This window comes from Melospiza georgiana, chromosome 2, assembly GCF_028018845.1.
Source record: "Melospiza georgiana isolate bMelGeo1 chromosome 2, bMelGeo1.pri, whole genome shotgun sequence".
NCBI classification, from domain to species: Eukaryota; Metazoa; Chordata; class Aves; order Passeriformes; family Passerellidae; genus Melospiza; species Melospiza georgiana.
This window is the reverse complement of record NC_080431.1, coordinates 108,899,943-108,921,296: the sequence shown is the minus strand read 5'-3', so window position 1 is coordinate 108,921,296 and position 21,354 is coordinate 108,899,943. Positions and strand designations below refer to the sequence as shown.

The following is a 21,354-nucleotide window of genomic DNA, read 5'->3' as shown; positions in this document are numbered from 1 at the left end:
ACAAACAGAATGTGGGCAAACTGGGCAAGATTAAGAATTTCATTATTTTTTCCAAAATAAAAATAAAAATAAAAATAATTTTAGAAACCCCACAAAACACTTGAGAGATGTGAAGACACGTTATCCAAGGAACCCTACAACCTCCCATCTCAGTTATATTTATGTTAATATTTTTAATAGTTTCCCAGAGGTCTGCGTTTTATTCTCACTTTTCCCCAGTGGGCTTAGCTGATGTGCAGACACAGCAAACAGTCCTGGTTAGTCTGCTGTGACATTCAGACCCCTGGTGTCTCTGCTGCATCTGCTGACAGGATGGATTGGGGCCACCACCAAGGAGCTCCGTTCCTGAGGACAGGGACTGGTCAGTTGTGGCCACCACAGGCGTCCAGCACCAGCAGTGGAGCCACTTTTCAAACCAAAGGAAATATACCACCATGGAATATTTCCTTTTTGCCTCCCCCAGTTTGTAGGAAGATCGCAGAGCTTCGTTACTTTTCATTTGCTCATTGACTGAAAACTGGTAGTGTCAAAAAAGGAGGGTAGTAAGAGAGTTGTTAACAGTTTTGTAATTGGAAATCACTAGATGGGGCAAGTCTGAAGAGCTTCCATGCTTTTCCAAATCACTCAGTTTTGAGGAATGATGAAATACCAGATCTTGGACATCTGAGGTACAGAGTTTGTTTCATAAAAGATCTGTGCTGGAACAAGTGTTATTTTCGCAGTGTCCTCTTCAGAGGGGCAGCTTCTGTCTGAGTGAAGTAGTGTGGACTTGGAGTAACCTTTTCTGTGTCTAGTTGTGTAGATTTGATAATCCAGCACAATACAATTCAATTAGAGAAATAAAAGGTTAGAGGAAAAATTGAAAATTTCATTTATTTTACAGCATCTACTGAGAATCACACACCTTTTTTATATTATTATGAGGCAACTGTAAGAAGATTTCATTGCTCTCTAGAAGACACTAAAAGTGTAATAAAATAAAATAAAAAGGCATTTATATTCCATGTCATTCGTTCCAAAACTGTGCTGGAAACTCTTTTGTGTTAGATATTTTTAAGACTGGCGTGGTTATTTCAAACTCCCAATACTTTTCTGGTCCAGAGAGGGAAATGTTATTAAAAACATTTGATAAAATGTGGTTTGCATAGACAAGTAATGCAGTATTTTAGAATATAAATGGAAATGGAAATTACTCTGCACTGGCTTACTATATCCTGTTTATCATTTTGTAATACAGGTGATGCAGCTGTTCAATGGTAACTAGAAGAAAGGCTTTAATATTTCGGGTTGCTAGGCACAAAGTACTCTATTTATGTGCCTGCTGCTATGACTCACTAAAGGCAAAGAAAAACTTTGCAACTGGAAAACAGAAGTTTTTTCTCAACTAATGATTTTTATATTAAATGGAAAGAAATAACTGCAGGTATTCATCTGTTTTCTGTCATTGTGCATGAAATCAGACTAATACACTGCATCACTTTTGCCATCAGAGTCCCCCTTAGTTATATGTTTCCCCATAAAGTAAGATTATGCCTTTATGTTTGCTTCAGTAAAATCTATCTGAAAGCACATGAAAGTGTCCTTAATTAGGCCATCAAAGCAAACAACAAAATTCTCTAGTCAGCCTGAAACATAAGCAATTACCTTTTCATGTGTTGCTGCTGAGCCATCGTGATGGTACACAGACAAAGTGGCTCTTTCTTAAACAGATTTGTTTGCAAAGGAAGTTTCATGGTCTATTGACCTAGCAGAGCCAGCTTGTGCTTTCCTCTGTGCTGGACAGCATCTACCAGCACATGTTCACTCTGTGCTTTGGGTGCAGTTTGTCAGGGGTCAGAGGCAGCGAGGGGCAGTGATCAGCCCAGCAGATTGCTGCATCCTTACACCCAGCCCACGAGGTGCCTGAGCTCACCCCAAGGTGCTGGAAGTGGGAAGAGCTGGAAATGGGAAGTGCTGGAAGTGGGAAGAGCGGGAAATGGGAAGTGCTGGAAGTGGGAAGAGCTGGAAATGGGAAGTGCTGGAAGTGGGACAGCCACCTCCATGCAGCACCATGGAGGCAGGAGGACTGGCCTCAGCACAGCGCTACACCAGGTTGATTGTTTTCAGTTTGTTTTTCTTCAGGATGCTGAGCTGTGCCCTAAAAGGCCACTGGCTGGCTCTGAGATGCCTCAGGGGTTTTAGGAACAGTGTTACTCTGTGTTGAGCTGAACTGAAGGTGGAAGAAGCAGAAGGCTCAGTCCTGCCTCTGCTGTGGGCCCCTCAAGTGACTGAAGCCATTTCACGTTTCTGTGCCTCGGTTTTCCCAGCGTGAACTGGGGAAGGTGCTCTGGCTCCTCCCAGGCAGAGCTTACTCCTGAAAAATGCTCTGTGGGTGCCAAGGGTGTGGGTGATGTGTCTGTCAGCAGTTTCAACAACGATGTAGTGACTTTTAAAGACAAGGTAAAGAGCAGAGCAAGGTTGCAGCTCATGGCTACCTTCACAATAGCCTTTTTTTCTGCTGCTTTATTCTGCCTTTTACAGCGTGATTTGAGCACAGTTGCTGCAGCAGGCATTACACTCCTTTTGAAGTGTGATCTGTTTTTCCTGCTGAAATTCAAGTTTTCTGTGGTGGCTACATACTAAAAAGATTCCATTTCTTCACAATTCCACATCAGAAGCAAGATATGAGAAGTGCAAACCTTTTAAAGTCTAGTTAGCCCCAGTGCTGTGTTGCTCAAATTACAGACCTGTCTCTCCTTAAGGAACTGAGACTGAACGTAGAAAATAGTAAAGGAAAATTACTCGGCTAACCCTTAGGGCGACAGGCATTCTGTTAAACACAACAAACGAGCAAGTGCCAGAGAGTTACATCCAGAAGCACAGCAATCATTTAGTTACAGGCAATTAACAAGAGTCTTCCAGTAGCTCAGGAGTAGTTCTACTCCAAGGAAAACACATTGATTGCTGCAGCAGTAGTAGATTGGTTTCTGAATAAATAGCTTCAATTTAAAACAAGATTTGTTACAAGCATTTTGACCAATGGCTACAATTTTTTTTCCTTATCAGGAGGCTTTGGCCAAGCAACTCAGTGAGAGACAGCTAATTAAAACAAAGCATGTGTCCTTCCGAAATATCAAGCATATATGGCTTGAAATAAATGCACTCATTTTATACCTTTTCCTTCTTAATTATTGGACACCTTTGTTGGTTATCTATTTGATCTTCACCTAGATCTAATATTTTATGAACTTCCTTTCACTCTGTCATACAGGTAATTCACTTATCATAACTGAAGTTGTAAGAAGAAAGTAAATAAAAGTGTTCTGTCAAAGATGCATATCTTTTGACTTATATGACATGCTTCAGGGGCTTTACATTTAATGATCTGTAAAAATTTAAAATTAATTTTTTTCACTGATTAGCCCTCATACAGCTGAACTGCTAAGAAAAAGAATTCTATTTCAAACATTCTTTTTTTTGGTGATTTATAACACTTTGAGCACATGTGATTTATAGCTGTGTATTCAGTTTCTGAGCCTTTTTCAAAATCCAATTACAGTCTATCTAAGGTTTCAATTTTGCAATCACTTACGCAGATTGCTCAACTTCATGGACTATAAGTAATCCCTCTGAAGTCAACAGGACTATTCACAGAGCTTCAGGTTAGCACATAAATAAATCTTTGCAACTTTGTGGCCTAAACTGATTTCCATTCTCTGCTTGTCTTGGATAATTTAACTCACAAAGAGATAGGGCTTGGTTAGAGGCAGTTCTCAGTTTGTTTGGGTATACTTTCAAAGACTTCAATTATTAAAGGAACCATAAAGATAATAAATATAATTTGGAAGGGGAGCAGGGACTGCAGTGTTGTAACATGCAGGTTTGGTTACAAACAGGTGTCTTTCTTCTAAAGGAAGAAGAAAGCTGCCTAACACAGGAACACTTGTCTGAGTCTCATTTCAGAGATCAGCCGTAAACAGTAGGCAAACTTTTAAGCTAGCAGCAAAGAAACCCATAATCACAGTTTTAAAATTAAGAAGCATGTATTTATGTATTTTTTTCTTTTTTTTTTTTTTTTTTTTTTTTGTTTACTTTCTTTCTTTTTTCCCTGCTAAGTACAGTATTTGTTATGGCATAGCTGTAAAACAAATAATCTTCCCAAAGTATGTGGAACCACAGCTTTATACAGCATACACATATCCAATACATGTATGTATAAAATATTTTCTCTACTTTTTAGGACTTTTGTTTGCTTGTTTCAAAATGTAAAAAAATAAAAAAATCTGGTTGTGCTAAAGGTATCTAGATGGGTATGTGTGAATATCCTATATGGATATCCTACATGGATACTGTTATGAATAATTACTGATTGATTCTGTAGGACAATAGTACTTCTGATTGCAGTAGAAGCAGATTTGAGCTACTTATTACCTTGATTATGAAATAATTTCTTAGCACAAAGTATATGCTTTCTGCCAGCACGGGCCACCCATGCCTGTGGATGTCTGCAGAACTGACTGAAACTGGCTGAATTTAGTTATGCTTTTCATATGGTTTTCAATGCAGTAATTTCATTTTATTCATTAGAACTATTGGGACCTCATTTTCTTTCTTTATTTTTTATAACAATAAATAATATATATTCCTAATTCCCTTATGAAAAAGAACTAGTCATGTTTGGGATTATATATACATTAACATGTATGTGTGCAAATGCAACACAGGGATCTTGTTAATCTATTCATTAGTAGGGCAGAAAACATATCTGAGCCTTGGTGCTGATGGATTTCCAGTGTTATTAGAAGAGAGATTGTAAATTATTATAATAGAAATATATTCTTACTGATGGCATTTTTACTTCTGCTGACAAGTTCCCAGTAGCAGAGCAATTACACTGACTATCCCAACAGTATGTTAGCTCAAAAGAGGGTAAGGTTGGGAAAATATGAATGCTGCAATGTTACTGAAGCTTACTACATTTAAATATATAAAAATGCATTTTAAAGGCACTTTATGGTACAGATTGAAGGGGGAAAGTGTCATAGTGTGGAGCTGCAGTAATCTTTGGTTATCTTCCCCAAATTAATGAATTGTGTATGACCTGAAATTTTCCTCATTAGGAGAACTTCTTGTCCTTTATGATGATTGCATCCCCATTCATCTGTTTGGCCTAAAAATAAGTTTTGCACCTTTAAGACTAGTTCCAAGAGCAAAAGAAGGGAGATAAGAAGTGCTGAGTTTGTTATCAGAAACTGCATCCTTCTCCTGGGCTGTGTTGTCTCCCACATGGACAGACAGCGGGACAGAGCTCTCCTTTGCTTTTAGTTAATTTTTAGCTAGCTACGGTAGAGATCTTCCCTTGACTATGGTTTTTCTTTTTCTTAGAATTGTTCAAACCTTCTCTAGACTAAAAACCCAGAAGAGCACCAGGAGCTCACACCTGTGGCCACCAGGGCCTGACCTGGGCCATGGCATTTCCAGCACTGGAAGGACTGACAAGAGACTGGGAGAGCCAAGCTACAGCCCACAGAAGGACTTTGTGAGTTTGTCATCTCTTCTGGGTGACAAGAAGTTTTATTGTTTGATATTGTTCATTGTTTTATTGTTCAATTTTCATTTTTTGTTCTAGTGAATATTTTGCCTGTTAAATAAACATTTTTTTTCCACTTCTCTCCAAAGAAATCTTTTCCCGAATCAGTTGGAGGAGGGGCTGATGAAATTTGCTTTCTAAAGGAACCCCTTTGAAAATTTTCTCCCAAATTTACCCTAAACCAAGACACTTCTATTTGTTAATTGTACTACAGAAATCAGACAAGCCCACACTATTACTCTACTTAGAATTTCTTAAAGAAATGAATGTAAGAGGCACCGAGGAGTGCTAAAAATGTGGGGAAAAAATTGAGTACTGAGTTCCAAGGATGTAAGATCATAAAACATACTGTTTGCATTTTTTTTTTCCTGAGGATAACAGTAAAGAATAATTTAGCTATGCATGGATTATGTGAGAAAATTTGTGACATTTTATTTGAAAATATTTTCATCCTTGCCATTCAAGGTTATACTTGCACTTAGACATTACATAAAAGGAAGTACTATGACAAAAGTAGTACAAAAGTTGTTTTAAAAAGTAATCTGTTAAACAAACCAACTTGTTTGACACATTGTCAGCATGAAGAATTGTGAGATGAAGTTAGATTAAAACTCATGCTGAGTAATCTTACAAACTGTCTTACTGGAGTTATCTTAGTCCAGTTTTCTAAAGGATGAGAAAAACCTGACTGATTAAAAGAGTGGTCTTATGAAGAGTTTCTTTCAGGCAGAGGTCTTTAGTATTCTATTCCTTGACTGATTTTAGATGAGGTTGAGTGTGAAAGGACAGTCACGTTTAGTTAGGTTTGGGACAAGAAGGGAGCTGATATTTGAACTTTGGGCCTGTGTCCTGAACCTCTTGGGAGAATGAACATTTGCATTGCTGAGCACAGTGACAACGTGAAGGCTTCTTCAGTGGCCATAGGTGAATGAAAAATCAATTTCCGTCCAATCCAATTTCAATTCCAGTTCTAAAACCTGATGAAGGTCTTGGAAAAGCCTTTCCTGCAGTGCAAAATAAAAACTGAATACTTTATGCAGTGGAAGATAGATTCATGTAAGGTCGGAACTGACCAAGTGGGTTGGAGCTCTTCCAGTTAAGCTTCCACTGAGACTCAGAGATTTACTGCAGTGAACAAATACTCAGGTCCAGCTAGCAGAAGCTGAAATATAACTCATTGTTCTCATATTTCATATGATGAGTTTTCTTTCAGAAATTTCAGAAGCATTGTGAAGCTTTTTGGTGAAAGGAGATATAACACCTGGGGTTTCTTTGCAGAGGGTAGAAAAGAACTAGTTTCTTTTCTCTTTTAAGTCTTAATTGTCACTCATCACTACCACTGTGTGAAATTGTGTCTAACTGACTGAAAATGCATATAACACATTCAAGTCTGTAAGTAATAAACCAGATATTCTCTATTATGTGAGTGAATGCAACTTAAGGTGCTTGTCAGCCATTCTGTTATCATTAATAACCATATGAAGATAATTTGGAATTACTTTCTATTCAAAATTTTCTATTACATTGTACAGGAAATATTAATATAGTGTTTATGAATTAAGAAATGACGAGTTTAAAAAAAGGTAGTGTTCCTCAAGATGCATTCCATCCAGGAAATATTACCTTGCATATTTTTCAGACATATATTTTCATGGGCAATTTAAACATACTCTTTCTCTAAACAATATATTTCAGTGAAAATATTTATTTTTCGTGACAGGAAAAAACCCCAAACTTGTTTTTACTACCCCTCATTAACTTACAGTCAACAAGATTCATATATGCCCACTGAGAACACCTATGACAGAGAAAAACAAACTGAAACCATAAAAGAGGTAAGGGTAGGAAATTAGATGATAATGCTGTGTTGATGACAATGGGAAGAAAGGGAACTAGATACTTTTAAAAATGCATGAAAGCATGTTACCTTAGTTCTGCTGTCTGTCCCAGGAAAAATGCCAGTAATATTATTAAGCCTTTAAAATAATATCCATACTACTTAAAGAATAATGCCAAGATGGAATTTGAGATTATTTTTGCTGTAGAGTTCTACTTGAAGACATACAGAGAGGACTTTCAAAAAAATAATCACATAATTAGATAATAAACTGTATTTACAACACAGTCTATGATAAAATAAGATTATGAAGACTTTGATCCTGCATGAAAGTCATACTTGTCAATACATAACATTCCAGAAAAGCATTCTTTTTCCTTATGCATTGAATTTTTATCTACTACATTGATAGACTATAAGTTTTTCTTCTTTAGTTAAAAAACTTATGAAAAAATGGACTTGTAATCTGTTATCCACCTGTTATATCATCCGCAATCTGGTCCGTCATTAATAAATTTCTGCTTAGCTGCTGTCAGTACCACTCTCAAAACTAATTTCTAGAAGGTTCCTCTACCTAGCTGAATATTAATTGCTGTAATTGCTCTGGATGATCAATGCCACCTACTACCAGTAAGTAACAAAATCAACCTTAGATTATTACAAGTAGGTTGTTTTTTTCCCCACATAAAAGAGAAAATAACTTGATTATTGTAAGAGTGAAAGGGATTTGGTCAGAAGGTGCAGGAAGGGATGAAAGTTATATCTTTTGGGTTCTGATTGATTTTTCCTATTTTTTACAAATTTTGTTGGAATGAATGAGAGAAAGGAAACAGCATTGTCATTGTCATACTTAAAATACTCTACTGCCTTTAGCTTTGAGTTAAATGCTCCTTTTGCAGAGTATCTGAGAAAATTAAGGACTCTAAAAATTGTTAGCTGGCAGCAGAAAAACATAGATCATAGGGTTTATCCACTGATGTCAAAAAGTAGCAGTAGTTCAGGAGAAAATGAGAGCTGGGATCCCTGAGACACAGAGCACTGGTGTTTGCACCAGAGGGAGGTACCAGGCCCCAGCTTTCCCCAGCGCTGGATGCTGACATTGGGTTCACTTTTCCTGCACAGGTCCTGGTGGAATCCAGGGGTGCTGTGCTCTGCTCCCCTCCTGAAATGAGCTCATGGACAGGAGAGGCTCTGGCTTCCCATTCCAGCGCCACATCAGGGGAAGGGCAGCAGCCCCTTGTCCCTGGGGAATGTGCCAGGCTCTGGTTTGGGCCAGGACCAGCCTCTGGTGGAGCCTGCTCAGGGATTCTGTGAGGTGAGAGTGTGTCCCTGTGGGGCTGACAGGGGCAATGTGAAGGAAGATGTATCCAGGCTTTTTGTGGTGATTTAGACTGTCGGCTTCTTATGCTTTCAGGGCCTAAGCGTAGGTATGTCTAAAATCTCCACCTGGACTTTTAAGTGTACAGAGGCTCTACTGACCAGGGTGAAGCAGCAGTTGCAAGGGTGTTAGAAAGGCTTAAACTTTGTACCTGAATACCCACTGCAGCATTTAGCCCTAAATACCTCTTTTCTCAGGAACTCTCTATTCAGCAGCAGAGTTTTCCGCTTTGCTATCCCTTCTGATCCTGGTGATAATGTTCCACACAGGAAGTTGAAGAAGGATTATAATTTCTTTCTCAGGTATGCAATGAACATTCCAGATTCATCATTTTTGTACTCTTATACTGCTGAAAAAAAGGATCACTAGCTAGAAAACCAGCCAAAACTACTACATCTGCAAATATCTTGGTGTTCAGGAAGCAAATTTACCCAATTGTTGGGTCCCAATTGGTCTAAGTCAGCCAAAAAATCAGAAATTAATAAACAGCTAACTCATTCCTAGCAGAGGCTAAATATGGATCTAAACAAGGAAATCTAAACTGAAAGGTTGTCATGGTGATGTACATGAGACTAAGAAAGCAGTGCAAAACTCCTCTTCCTAGGAGACCTGAGAGACTAGCTCAAATTTTTATCTGCCATGCTTAATTTATCATTTCACTGAAACACTTTTCAACATGCAAAATGTGCAGAGGGCTTGTATCTGGCACCTTTTGTCTTTCGAGGGCAAAACAGATTTTGCTTCCTGATCTATTTCAGATTCAGCCTTACTTAAAGAGGAAAAAAATATTTTTGGGAGTTTTTCTGCTATTTTTGTCCTTTTACTATTTATAAGGGCAATTAAATATTGAGATTACTTCCTCTTAAGCATGTTGCCATGAGGCCACATACTTTAGTATGTCTGACTTACTGAGTTCTCTAAGAAAGGGAGCAAGGAAAGTAGATTCTTGCAAAATTCATGCATGCACAAAGTTAAATTAAAGATCTGGTTGTCACAGAACAGAGAAGACTTACATGTTTTCAGTCTTGGAGCTACTGCTTGTATGGAAGAGTAAATAGGGACTAAGCATCAGCATGTGACTTAATAGGTGTCAGTTAAATAAGTATTGGTTTTAAAGTAATTTGAGCTTTAAATTTTTATATTTTCAGTATTCCATCAAGTAATTTGATTGCTTAGAGAAAGTTGTTGGATTTCAGTGTTTTTTGGGTTAAGTTCTTGCTCTGGGTTCAAATGTCTCTGAACCAGAGTATATGACTACTAGCTGGTATATTGTTGAGGTTCAACTACTTAAGAAGTTAATTCCTCATCTCAGAAAATTCAAGAAAATATGATAAATGCCAGGCTAAGCTGAATATCTGGTAATTAACATCTGCATCTTTTTAAGAAGCAAAACAGTTTAGAAAAATGATGACAAATAAAGTTCTATTCAAGCAATTGGAGGTACCCAACAATACTTTTAAATAAATTGGTCACACTCTCTTGATTTATGGTTTCTTTCTAAGCTTAGACAGACTTTTCATACTACAAAACTAAATTTAGGGAAGATACCACTGCTTTGATATAAATTGAGATGCCACAAGTACTTCAGCACCACAGTAAGATCCTGGTTTGCTGACTTTTACAAACAATCCAAAAAAAGCACAGGAATGTCAGCAAAATGCAGACACTGCTCCTGCTTATTCTTTGCTTTCTGAAGTCAACAGGAAGCTTCATGAGAGCAGGGAGTGTCAGTCCCAGGGATGTGGAGCCCCCTCTGCGAGGTAAAGTGGACAAAATGGGTCTGGGAGCTTCGATTTGCAGGAGATTTTCCATCTCCCTGTAATTATCTCGGTGGGAGATCCCATTAGGCAGGCTGGGATCATGGGATGTGAGTGGTGAGGGGAAGCAGGGAGGTTCTTAGAAGCTTCTCTCATGATGTTTCACTTCAGAAATGTTGATGTTAAACAAAAGTGTTGGAAGGAAAATGTCCATGTCAGGCTATGCAGGAACCCCCCTGGCTTGGGGTTTAGGTGGCATTTCTGAAAGATGTAGAAGGTGGGTTTTTTTTGGTTTTCCTAAAATTTAATTTCTTTTTCTTACTGAAAATTATTACAGTTGTATCACCTGTAGTTTCCTACTATTGAGCCTTCATAAATTTTAAAGTTAATGAATTATTAAATGCATCTTTTATAGAGATCTAGTTAGAAGGGGTTACTGTATTTTTTTCCAATGACAGCCATAATTAACAACATTCTTCCTCTTTTATTTTGCAAGTTGTACAAATTCCTTCGGGAAAAATAACCATCGACTATTAATTCTTAGGGACCTAAAATTCATGCCTGCATCAGAGGGAATCTCTACAAAGTGACCACCCCTACACTTTACCCTTTTATGGAGAAAAGCTGCATATTTACCCCTTTTGTGTAGAAGAATACTGGCATGGCGGCGTCCATTCCCATTCTCGACGTAGCAGGAATAATTTCCCAGGTCTGCCTCTTCAACTGAGTCAAGAATCAATGAGATGGAAACCTCCTGTTCCCCGAGATGTTCCTTGAGAACCCTGAGGAAAAAACAACCATTGATGCTGTTCTGCTTGTACCACAGTGAAGCTTTAGATAATCATGACATAACAATGCTGCTTGCAACTCACAACTCTCTGGCTTCAAATTTGGTTATGGTTTGATGCAATCTTAATTTATTATATCATGCCCTTTTCTTCCTCACTTCTAATGAGGAGGTTTGGCTTTGTAAATGTTAATGAGAGCTGCAGTTCATTGTCTTTTTAAAGAAGAATGATATGCACACGGATAATATATCATTGCACACTTTGATGGAGACTCTGATCCATGAAGTCTTGGAATGGTAGAAGGGAGAAAACTGAAAACAGTTATTCTGGGCTTTTAGACTCACACCAGGAGTCTGGGCCAAACACAATATTTGTCCTTTTTCTGAGGCTTTTCAACATGCCACTCAGGAACAATGTGTTCATGCCATGGTTGGAGAAAGAATTTCTGGAATACATGACAAAATTTTATAACGTTTTATCAAACAGTAGGAAGAACTGGTACACCAGGTGCTGCTAGCTCACAGAGATTATAAATAAAAAGCTTTCTATGTTAGACCCCACCTGTCTTCCCATTACTTTCTTTCCCTCTTAACAAGACCATCAGTGGTTTCATGAACTCAGGAAAGGAAATGACAAATGATTGCAGACCTGACAAATGAAATGGAAATGAGCTTTTCTGCTCCTCCCTCCACAAAACAAGAAAGTTGTAACAGGTTTATTGTCACTTTTTTGTCAGTCATCAGCTAGCCAAGTCACTGGATGAAGGAGTTGGGAAAGTTTTAAAAAATATAGCTGAATTTATTGTCACAAGCCATTTAATGTCTTGATCTTGACTTTTGTAAAATAAACTTGAAGTACTCTGGGATAAAATACACTTCCTTCTTGCCTATGTCTGGGGATCATGACCTTGAAGGTCACTGAGGTCTACTTGCTTTTGCTAATTGTGATAATATTGTGCATAATTTCTTTTTCTTGGGTTCTATTCCTCTATGTCTCATTTTCATTACAATTATTATTAATATATGTTTACTATTATAATTAATATTATTGCTGCTATTATAATCTCTAATTTTTTCTCAAATATTAAACTGTTTTTATCTCAACCCACAAGTTCTATTCTCGTACGTCTCCCCACCTGAGGGGGATAACAGGGAGGTGAGTGAGTGAGTGGCTGTGAGGAACTTGCTGGCTGAGGTTAAACCATTACATGCACACTAAGATTTGCCTGAATTTCCGAGTTTTAATTTCTGTGATACATAGAAACAGAGATATTCATACATACAGAGTTATAAATGAAAAAGGAATCTCTTTAGATCCAAGCAGATATTTCATATTGGCTAGGATTTAGTAAGCTACGTCAAGCATGTAATTCTCAATACGAATCCACATTTGTCCTTAATTTCTAAATGAGGCAGCACTTTTAGGAGCAGTAGAAGTATATGGCATGAATTACCAGATCCTCTCCAAAACAAGTATTTCAGCAGATATAAGCAGCCCACATAACAGGATGCTTGGCTCTCACAAGCCAGATAACATCCCAAGGAACTCAGGTATTTTTAAAGAAGAAATTAAAACATTCCAAAAGGGAAGTCAAACTTCACCATTTAGTTAAGGTTTAATGTTGAAAATACTTTTTAATCTGATTTTCTGAAGATATTAATTTTTCTTTATTTCATCTTACTAAGTGTCCTCGTGATTGTTTTTGTAGATTGCCACATTTTGAAAAAGGTAAATTCCAGCACACATTGTGAAAAGGTAAATTCCAGCTGGTCAAGATTACAGCTCTTTTTGGGTAGCTATTCTGCTTTTGCAAGTCTCTAACATTAGATTTGGCTGAAGAGGGCATTTTTCTGTTCTTTACTGGTGGAGTCAAAAAGCAAACGGATGATGTTGCAAAAAAAAAAGATCAGACCAAATATTCTCCTTGGTTAGTCTCTGATAAAAAGTATAACATTAACTATAAAAAATATAGAGAAAAAAAGAAAAAACCTTTTACCTAATGTCACTTTCCCAGACTCGATTATCATCCAAATCTTCAATAAACTTCTCCCCTTTCATCCAGTAGATTAAAGGACTGACATCTCCACTGTATCCAAAGAAAGCTCTGCAGGTTAGATTAGCAGAACCACCTGTTGCAAAAAAATGTAAGAAAATATGTTTATATCAAAACATAAAATCAGTTGCTTTTAAAAAAACATAATATTCAGAGGGCTCCTCAATTTCCAGCTGCTGTTGAAAGTTTCCAAGACTATCTGCTTCTCTTGACACAATACATTTTCTGAAAATAAATGTAATAAAAATGAAATTAAATTATATGTAAAAACAGGATTAATTTTTTTCAATACATTTTCTGTTTGGTAAGGATATCAGAGATTATGTCTTTTCAAAAGGAGCTAACTTAACAAATTCTTCTTTTACTCTGAAAAAGATAAAAGTTAGGTAAAATAGACGTGCAATTACATCTGTGTTAGTTCAGCCTTGCAATGGTTTCTGCAAAGAGGCTGGTATATTCCTGTCGAGTTCCACTCCCAAGGGATTTCTGGTAGAAAGATGTGTGCTCATTGCTATACTTTAGCAGGAAAGTTTGGAAAAAGCCCCTGTGTACTAATTCTGAGCATTATAAGCCATTAGAATGGGAAGAACCATTAGCAGAACATGCAGCGGGGAGCAGAAATTTCATATATATGCATAGCATTACTTATTTAAACATTATAACGAGGATTTAAGAAACTAATATGTCTTCACTTTGTTTATTTTCATACAGAACCTTACACTCTGTACCACTTGGCTTTGGGCTTTACCTTGAGCACATGCAGGGATTGAAATGGCAATTTGCACAGTTTTTGTGTGTTGGCAAGACTGGATAAAGCAAGAGGACAGACACAGCTGAAGATCTCCCATTGGTTGCTGCAAAGAGATTTGTCTCAACATGCAGCAACTCTTCTAAACTGCCACACGCATTCCTTTAGGGGATAATTGCACAGTAACTTAAGGAAGTGTGGGGATTTAAGAAGAGGTCTTTTCCCCTCATGAAGAGAGTATTTCCATGGAGTTTATATTACTGCTAAGACCAAATTAACATTTTATTGACACTTTCAGTTTTTAATTTTTGGACTTTAAACCTAACACAGACCACAGCTCCTGGACAAAAAATAAGAGAAAAGTGTTTTTACCACTACTGCATCTGTACCAAGATGCCTTAAGTCCATCTAGGTTCAATTAATTTCCTCAAAAATACACTGTTCTGGGTCAGGACCTGGTCTTTCTCAAACATACAACATTAATATTTGAATTTCATATTTACTTTTTAGCATGAAAACAAATGCAGGATTCTGTGTAACAAGACAAGTAATTATTAAATAAATGTCTTATAAATGACTAATAAATAAACATTTCTAAGACAATAAATGTCTCATAAATGACTGGCTTGAACTCTCACATCCATGGCACGAAAGGTACAGAATCAAATGTTTTTGTTCCAAATGTGCAACATCAAGGCAAATACCATTTGTGCTACTCACACAATGTGTTTTGGAACTTTAGGATCTCATTTTCTTTTAGTCATTTCAGGAAGGTTTGGTTGCTACCATACCTTTTGCAAGCAATGCTTGCTAAAGAGACAGGAGTATTCCAGTACTTGAAACTAGGATGGAGAGAAGTGTCTCCTTTATAATCAAAAAGTATGAAATGGAATCTCTGAATAATGAGAAATTTTAATAATCTTACTTATTCTAGAACAAAGCTGCCAAATATAAGATAAGTCTCTTGAGAGAAGGCAAAGCCTCTCTTTCTAAAGACAAGCACAGCTCCTGTTTTCAAACCCCAGGGAGCCATGGTCAGGACACCTCCTTGGAAACTCAATTTCTCAATCTCTTCATGGCTCAAGAAGTGCAATTTGGAACCACTGGGAGAAAGATTTTTGGGATCTTGAAGCCATTTGAAGGGAATGAGATGAGCATGGGGACATATTGTAGGTCAAGTGCATGAAAATCTGTAGTGGAACACGATGAATTTCTTGGTTCCTTGCCGTGCAAACCTGGTTTCTTATAACAGTTGCATGCAGCTATATACCAACTGGAAGGTGGGGTTGTTTGCTTTTGTTTTGGTTTTGCATCATAATTATGATGCTTGAACTTGTGAAAATGAAAATATAAAACCTTAAAGGATTATGAAAGTCTTGGCCACAGTGGAATCCGTGCATTCTTGAAATGGGAGAAAGTACCTGCACATGTAAAGCCAAAGAAGGTTTCTGTGATAATTGGACAACCCCTATGGCATTATCCACCAGACTCAGAGTGCTACCTAATGCATCACTGCCACTTGGGCTTTTTCCAGGGCTTTCCTACCAAGCCAAGGCTTGGTTGAAACTTTATAGCTTTTAAGAGCTGGCAAGATCACAGTTAGAGAGGCTGTAACTTCTGGCCAATTTATCCACGATTCACAGAGATTACACACCACAGGTGCTGAACCATCAAAGCTCTCCAGGCTCCTGCAGCTAACAGGTACCCCTGAGACATAATTTTTGCTCTGGCTGGGCTTCTGAGCCTTTTATAGAAGAATGTTATGAACATAGATTCGTTTTTTTAAAATAAACATCTTCTGATAAGGGCAAAACTTAAGAAAACCAGAGCGTTTTTAAGATTAAGGTTGTTTTCTGTATTAAATTCTTAAAGAAATTTTCTCCCTAAATAAAACATGCAAACATATCTTTAAGTGTAGAATCTGGTCTCCATTCAACGTGAAATAGTTGCCAGTGAGGAATAAATTAGGAAGAATGCAATGCCACTTAGCAGCACTGTGTTGATTGCAGGTACTCAGGGAAGGCCATTAGCATGCTGGGGCTTCAGCTATAAATTACCTGTTCTGTCTATCTTGACCAATCTTCACAATAAGCCAGTGGGATGTTCATTAGCTGGCCATCAAGGAAGATTCAGTGACCAGCTAATGACCGACTGTGACCATTAATAAGGGGCTCTGCTATCCAGAACTCACAGCTCTGGGCAGAGGGCACGGAGCTCCCTTGGAGAAGCAAAGAGGCTTCCAGCTGCAGGCTCATGTAAATAAAACCTGACTGCAGGGCCATGCCAGGAATGGACAGAGTATTTTGGGATCACATCTTGATTTATACGCAGAGCTGCCACCATGAGAGTGATTGAATGCTGTAGGAGGGGCTGTGTTTTACCCCCAAAGTTCAGCTTTGAAGTGAGCAGACACAATCTCTGTTGTGGCACCAAGCAGCTGTTCTGCATGGACATCCTGCTTTTAAAAGTCTGCAGATTTGTAGAAACATGAAACATGTAATAAATACAGGAGCTGCTGCGCTTCATCTTTAAGCTAAGGTATAAAAAAACCTATCAATCAATTAATAGAAATCCCTCGCAGTTAACCTTAGGCAACTGTTTCTCTCCATGTATTTTCTGTACTGAGTAAAACCAGAGGACAGATCTGAAAGCCATACAAGTTTCATGAAAGGATATATAATGCTTTCTATGCCATTACTTTAAACTTTTCTGTAAATGCTGGATTACTACAGTTTCCTAGCCTGTTTTTGAAGGATTTTAATTTCACGTTTGAAATTTACTAAACATTTTCAATTAAATTACTAGGGAAATTCATCTACTTCTGTCCCCTTTGCTGTAAGATGTAAATTCAAGTTATATCCTGAGTTAAATGCTTTGTTTTGGTTTGTTTGTGGTGGTTTTTTTGTTTTGCTTCATATTTTTAATGGACCCTGGAAAAATCCAAAGGCATCAGAATAGAATTATTAAGTGAAACTTACAGTGTTGCTAATTTTATTGGCATCCCCTCAAAACAACAAACAGAAAAGCAAAACAACTTAAATCATAAAGAGAAAAATAACACTTTTGACTTCTCAGTATAATTATAAATTTTTAAATCTGTGAAATAATGCACCAAAGACATGCAAGAGAACACATAAGAAGTAAATTCAACTGTGTTTTTCTCTACACAGAAAAACAGGACCTTTTTTTCTGATCAATATGCTCTTACAGTATTGAGTTTATTTTTGTAAAAATTTGAATGTATAGCACTACATGCTCCTGCTGCTCCCTGTGATAAAATCACACTCAGCTAAGGCCAACTGGGTTCAAATTTAATTAGTAAAAAGCTCTTTGCCATCCAAACTCAGACCCGTTTTTGTTGCACAGTATGCTTTCAAGTAGAGCAGAATGCAAGAAGAGACCACAAAAAGGTGTTTTTCCTTGAAACCAGCAAATATCTCGAGCAGAACAATACAAATTTTTTTGTTCATTTTCACAAATTATCAACATTTGGGGCTCTTTGCAAAGTACTGCTGGGGAGCCTGTGCCCAGCAGAGGGCACTGTCTAACTTCCAAACATTATTAAAAAATAAAAGAGGAAATTCCTAGCGAATAACTTCTCGTTAAAAACATCAGCCTGCTAAGAACGGGCTAGCTGTAATTAGAAAATAGTGAATGTTTTGTGATTGCTGAAATGCCATCTTGTGTGGTCAGCTGAGATTCCACTCACACTGCTGCTCACACAAGTTACCGTGGAGCAGGACAGCACCTTCCTCTCCTTTGATTTGACAGATTCCACAGTGAAGGGCAACCATTTCTTGATGGCAGCAACTGTAATAATAAAAAATGCTCTGCAACCTCTTTTTAGAAGATTTCTCAAAAACATATTATAGAAGTGTTTGAGAGCCATGCTCAACATCTAGTAATATTGAGGGCCAAAAGACTGAAAATGTTAAGTGCACTGAAATGTGGGACTTTCTTTTACTGTACAACTTATATACAGGAAATGTCTAGGCAATACCTACAGACTTACAAGTATGCCATTTATTTGTAATGTTCACTTCTCAAAATGAAATTGTAAAAGGTCAAGAGAGATGCAATCAAAATCTTGCACACAGGAATTAAATACTATTATTTCCATTCATATTTGAGGAAAAAAATACTGCCAAATTATCAGTCTTCCAAGTGGAGGGCAATGAAAGCTGGTAACTTCCCAGGTGTGACAGATCAGCACTGACAGAAACAAGTCAATGACCCACTTGTTTTGCCAATGTCATCTGACAAGGCCAGCGGGCAGGTAAGTAGAAGCTGCTCTCATTTTCAGAGAAGTCTTGTGTCCTAAAACAATTCAACAGTATTTGAAAGCCTTCATGCAAATGTGATTAAGAAAAAAAACCCAAAAAAATAAAAGAGGTACCATAGGTACCATGTAGTTTTCAGCTGTGTGACTTGATCAAATCATCATCTACCCTTGATCTGTAAGGATCCTCTTAGAAGAGGGTGAACTGCAGAGATTCTTTTGGGTTCCTTCCCTGCATGCACAAAGCACCCCCTATTGCTGTGTACCATCCAGTTTCCATACACATTCTTGCATCTTGATATCTTGTGCTCCCTTAACATAATGTAAATGTCCTGCTGCACATTTCCCATAGCGAGTTAGGAAAAATGGAACAACGAACCAGCCAACCAAAACAAAACCAAGCAAAACCAAATATTATTTTCTGAAACATAACTGTAACCTGGGAATTGCAATATTCTAATCTCAGCACTGAGTAGTAGTTTTTTTGTGTTTTTGGCAAGTCATCAGGTTTTGCCTCCATACAGTTGTGAAGGTACAATGTACAAATGCTGTCTATTTTGAATTCAGTATATGTAAGTTTGAGAGGGTTCGACATAATCATTCACTAAGTGTTATCATGCAAGCATCATACAAAGTGCTGAGTGTGATTACACAGCTATATTTCTTCATTAATAGGCCTGTCCATATTTTGCTGTGCTGCAGAGTTGAATTTTGATTACATTGGAATCTAAAAAACATTTTATGTTATGAACATGTCCTTCAGACCACAATAGTGTAAACTTAGAGTACACGCTACATTCCTCTACAATAAAAAAAAAATATCAGGACAAATCAGGAGAAGGTGCTCAACAAGACCAGAGATTGCAGTTTTTAAAATTCTAGAGTTTGTAAATATCACTGCTTAGGGAAGAGGTTAAACAAATCCCTTCTTTCCATTTCTGGAGGTTTTTTTTTTTTTTTTTTTTTTTTTATTGGAAAGAAAAAAACCAAAAACCTAATTCTTATCCATTAGATTTTTCCGTGGGTTTTTTTGGTTTTTTTTTTCACCAAGCAGATAGTCCTGGTTCACCATAGAGCTGAAGTCATTCCCCTGTTCACAGTTACCCATTACCACATGAAAAGCCCTTTGCCTTCCAGGGCTTCTATCTGCTGAATTCCAACTCAGCAGCAGGTCCCCTGAAGGAAAGGTCTGTATGTTCCTGTCTATGTGTTCCTGCTGATCAGCCCTGAGATAGTTCAGCACCTTTATAAGGTGCTGAACTCAAATATATACAGTGAGATCCAAGATTCACCTATGCGTACAAAAATTTTGTAGTGGGTTTCTTCATGGCTTGTGAAGGAAAAGAAACCCAGATCCTTTCTGCTTTGAATGGGTCAGAAAGACTCAGAAAGAGTAAATGAAGACAGCAACCACCAGAGCAGACTGCAGAAGCTGCAGTGATGTATGGGACTTGGGGCTCAGGATGTCCAGAACCTCTCAGGTGCATAGATTGTCAAACTTGCCCTCGTTTCACAAGAGGTAACAAAACCTCTGAACCAATAATCTTGATTTTCCTAACAGCAGGCCTCTCCTCTTGATAGATGGTAATGTCAGGCTGATAAATTAGCTGTTCATCAAGTATTTTTTCACTCCTTCCTCTTCAGAAGTAGAGGCTGGAGTGGAAGACAGCTATCACAAGCATAAAGCAAGTATTGCTAAAGAAAAGGAGAGCCACTGCAATTGTTTAACAAGCTTGACTTAACTTTTACTCTAGAAATTATTATTTTAATTTTTAAAAATGCATTTATAAACACTTTTTTATTGTGCCCTCTCTGTGAGATCTAAAGATAATTTGTTTTTTAAAAGCTAAGCTGTTTTTAGATAAAAGTCACTAGAAAATATCCTAGGTAACAAAATATCTCTAATTGAAAACAAAGGAAAAGAGGAAGAGGTAGCTCTAAATGTCAAAATGCACATCTTTGCTACCACTCAGAGACTTGTGTCTTGGGAACTTTAAATGTGTTCATGCCATGCACAGCTCAATATTGTTCAGTATTTTGTTTCTGGATTCCCTTTAAACCACACTGCCTTTGATTATGGTGTTGTGGTATTTTCATTTGAATGAAGTTACATGGTAAAAAAAAAAACAAACAAACAGCCTTTGTGCTGACAGCCTCAATTTCCCATTGCACAAAGGGGTCCAAAAGGGCTCCCATAAGGGACCTTGTGGTTCCTTCCTGTGCCTGCAGAGTCCCCAGGTCCCACACCTGGGGCTGCCACTGCCCTCAGCAGTCACTGACCTCCAGAAAGGCTTTGTGTCTTTGGCTTTGTGGAGTACTGCTCTGAGTCATGTTTTTATGCAAGAGAGGTTTCTTGCTTAAGGCCTTCATGTTTTGGAGAGTTAAAAAAAAAATTAAAAATCAATGTGTGTCCCTCTGGTAAAGAATATTTACTGGCAAGAAATGCAATAGGACCTATAAGCTCCTGCAGTTCTGTTAGTGACTCTGGGCCTCAAGAAACTACAAAGCTAGAGTAAGTTCTCTCACTGCATATTTCTCCATCCCAAACAGAATCCAGAGGTAAAGCAGCAGCAGGCTCAAAGAGGGACTTGAGTGGCTCTCTTGCTCAGAACACAGCTTTTGCTGGACTTGTTTTGCTGAGGAACTACTTGAATAACACATAACAGCACAGCTCCCTTTCTGCTTTATTTTGCTTGTGAAAACCGTTGATACAATTGCCTTTCTTTTTTTTTTTTTTAACCTGAACTGTGTTGTTCCAGCCGACAAAAGCATTCAAATGCCTTGCTGTGGAGGTTTTTTTATAAATCCTGTTTTCCTCTTCTCTCTGAACAGACTATGGTGGGTTTGCTTAGGCCTCTGGTGGGTGCTAGTCCATGTCAAAAACTCTGCTCATAAATCATCACAAGCAGTACCTTCTCCCAGCCTCCCTCTCAGGTGCACTGAGC

At 37.8% G+C, this 21,354-nt stretch overlaps 1 protein-coding gene across 4 annotated transcripts in view; it reads right to left on the bottom strand.

Annotated features, from left to right (window-relative positions):
* Positions 1 to 21,354, bottom strand: part of IL1RAPL1 (interleukin 1 receptor accessory protein like 1) — a 670,406-nt gene that overhangs the window by 15,818 nt on the left and 633,234 nt on the right. For all 4 annotated transcript variants that reach the window (XM_058043156.1, XM_058043167.1, XM_058043178.1 and 1 more), the window contains 2 exons: positions 13,326 to 13,458; positions 11,178 to 11,323 (listed from right to left, as the gene is read on the bottom strand). In XM_058043156.1, the coding sequence (XP_057899139.1) occupies positions 11,178 to 11,323; positions 13,326 to 13,458 (279 nt within the window). The remainder of the gene's footprint in view (positions 1 to 11,177; positions 11,324 to 13,325; positions 13,459 to 21,354) is intronic.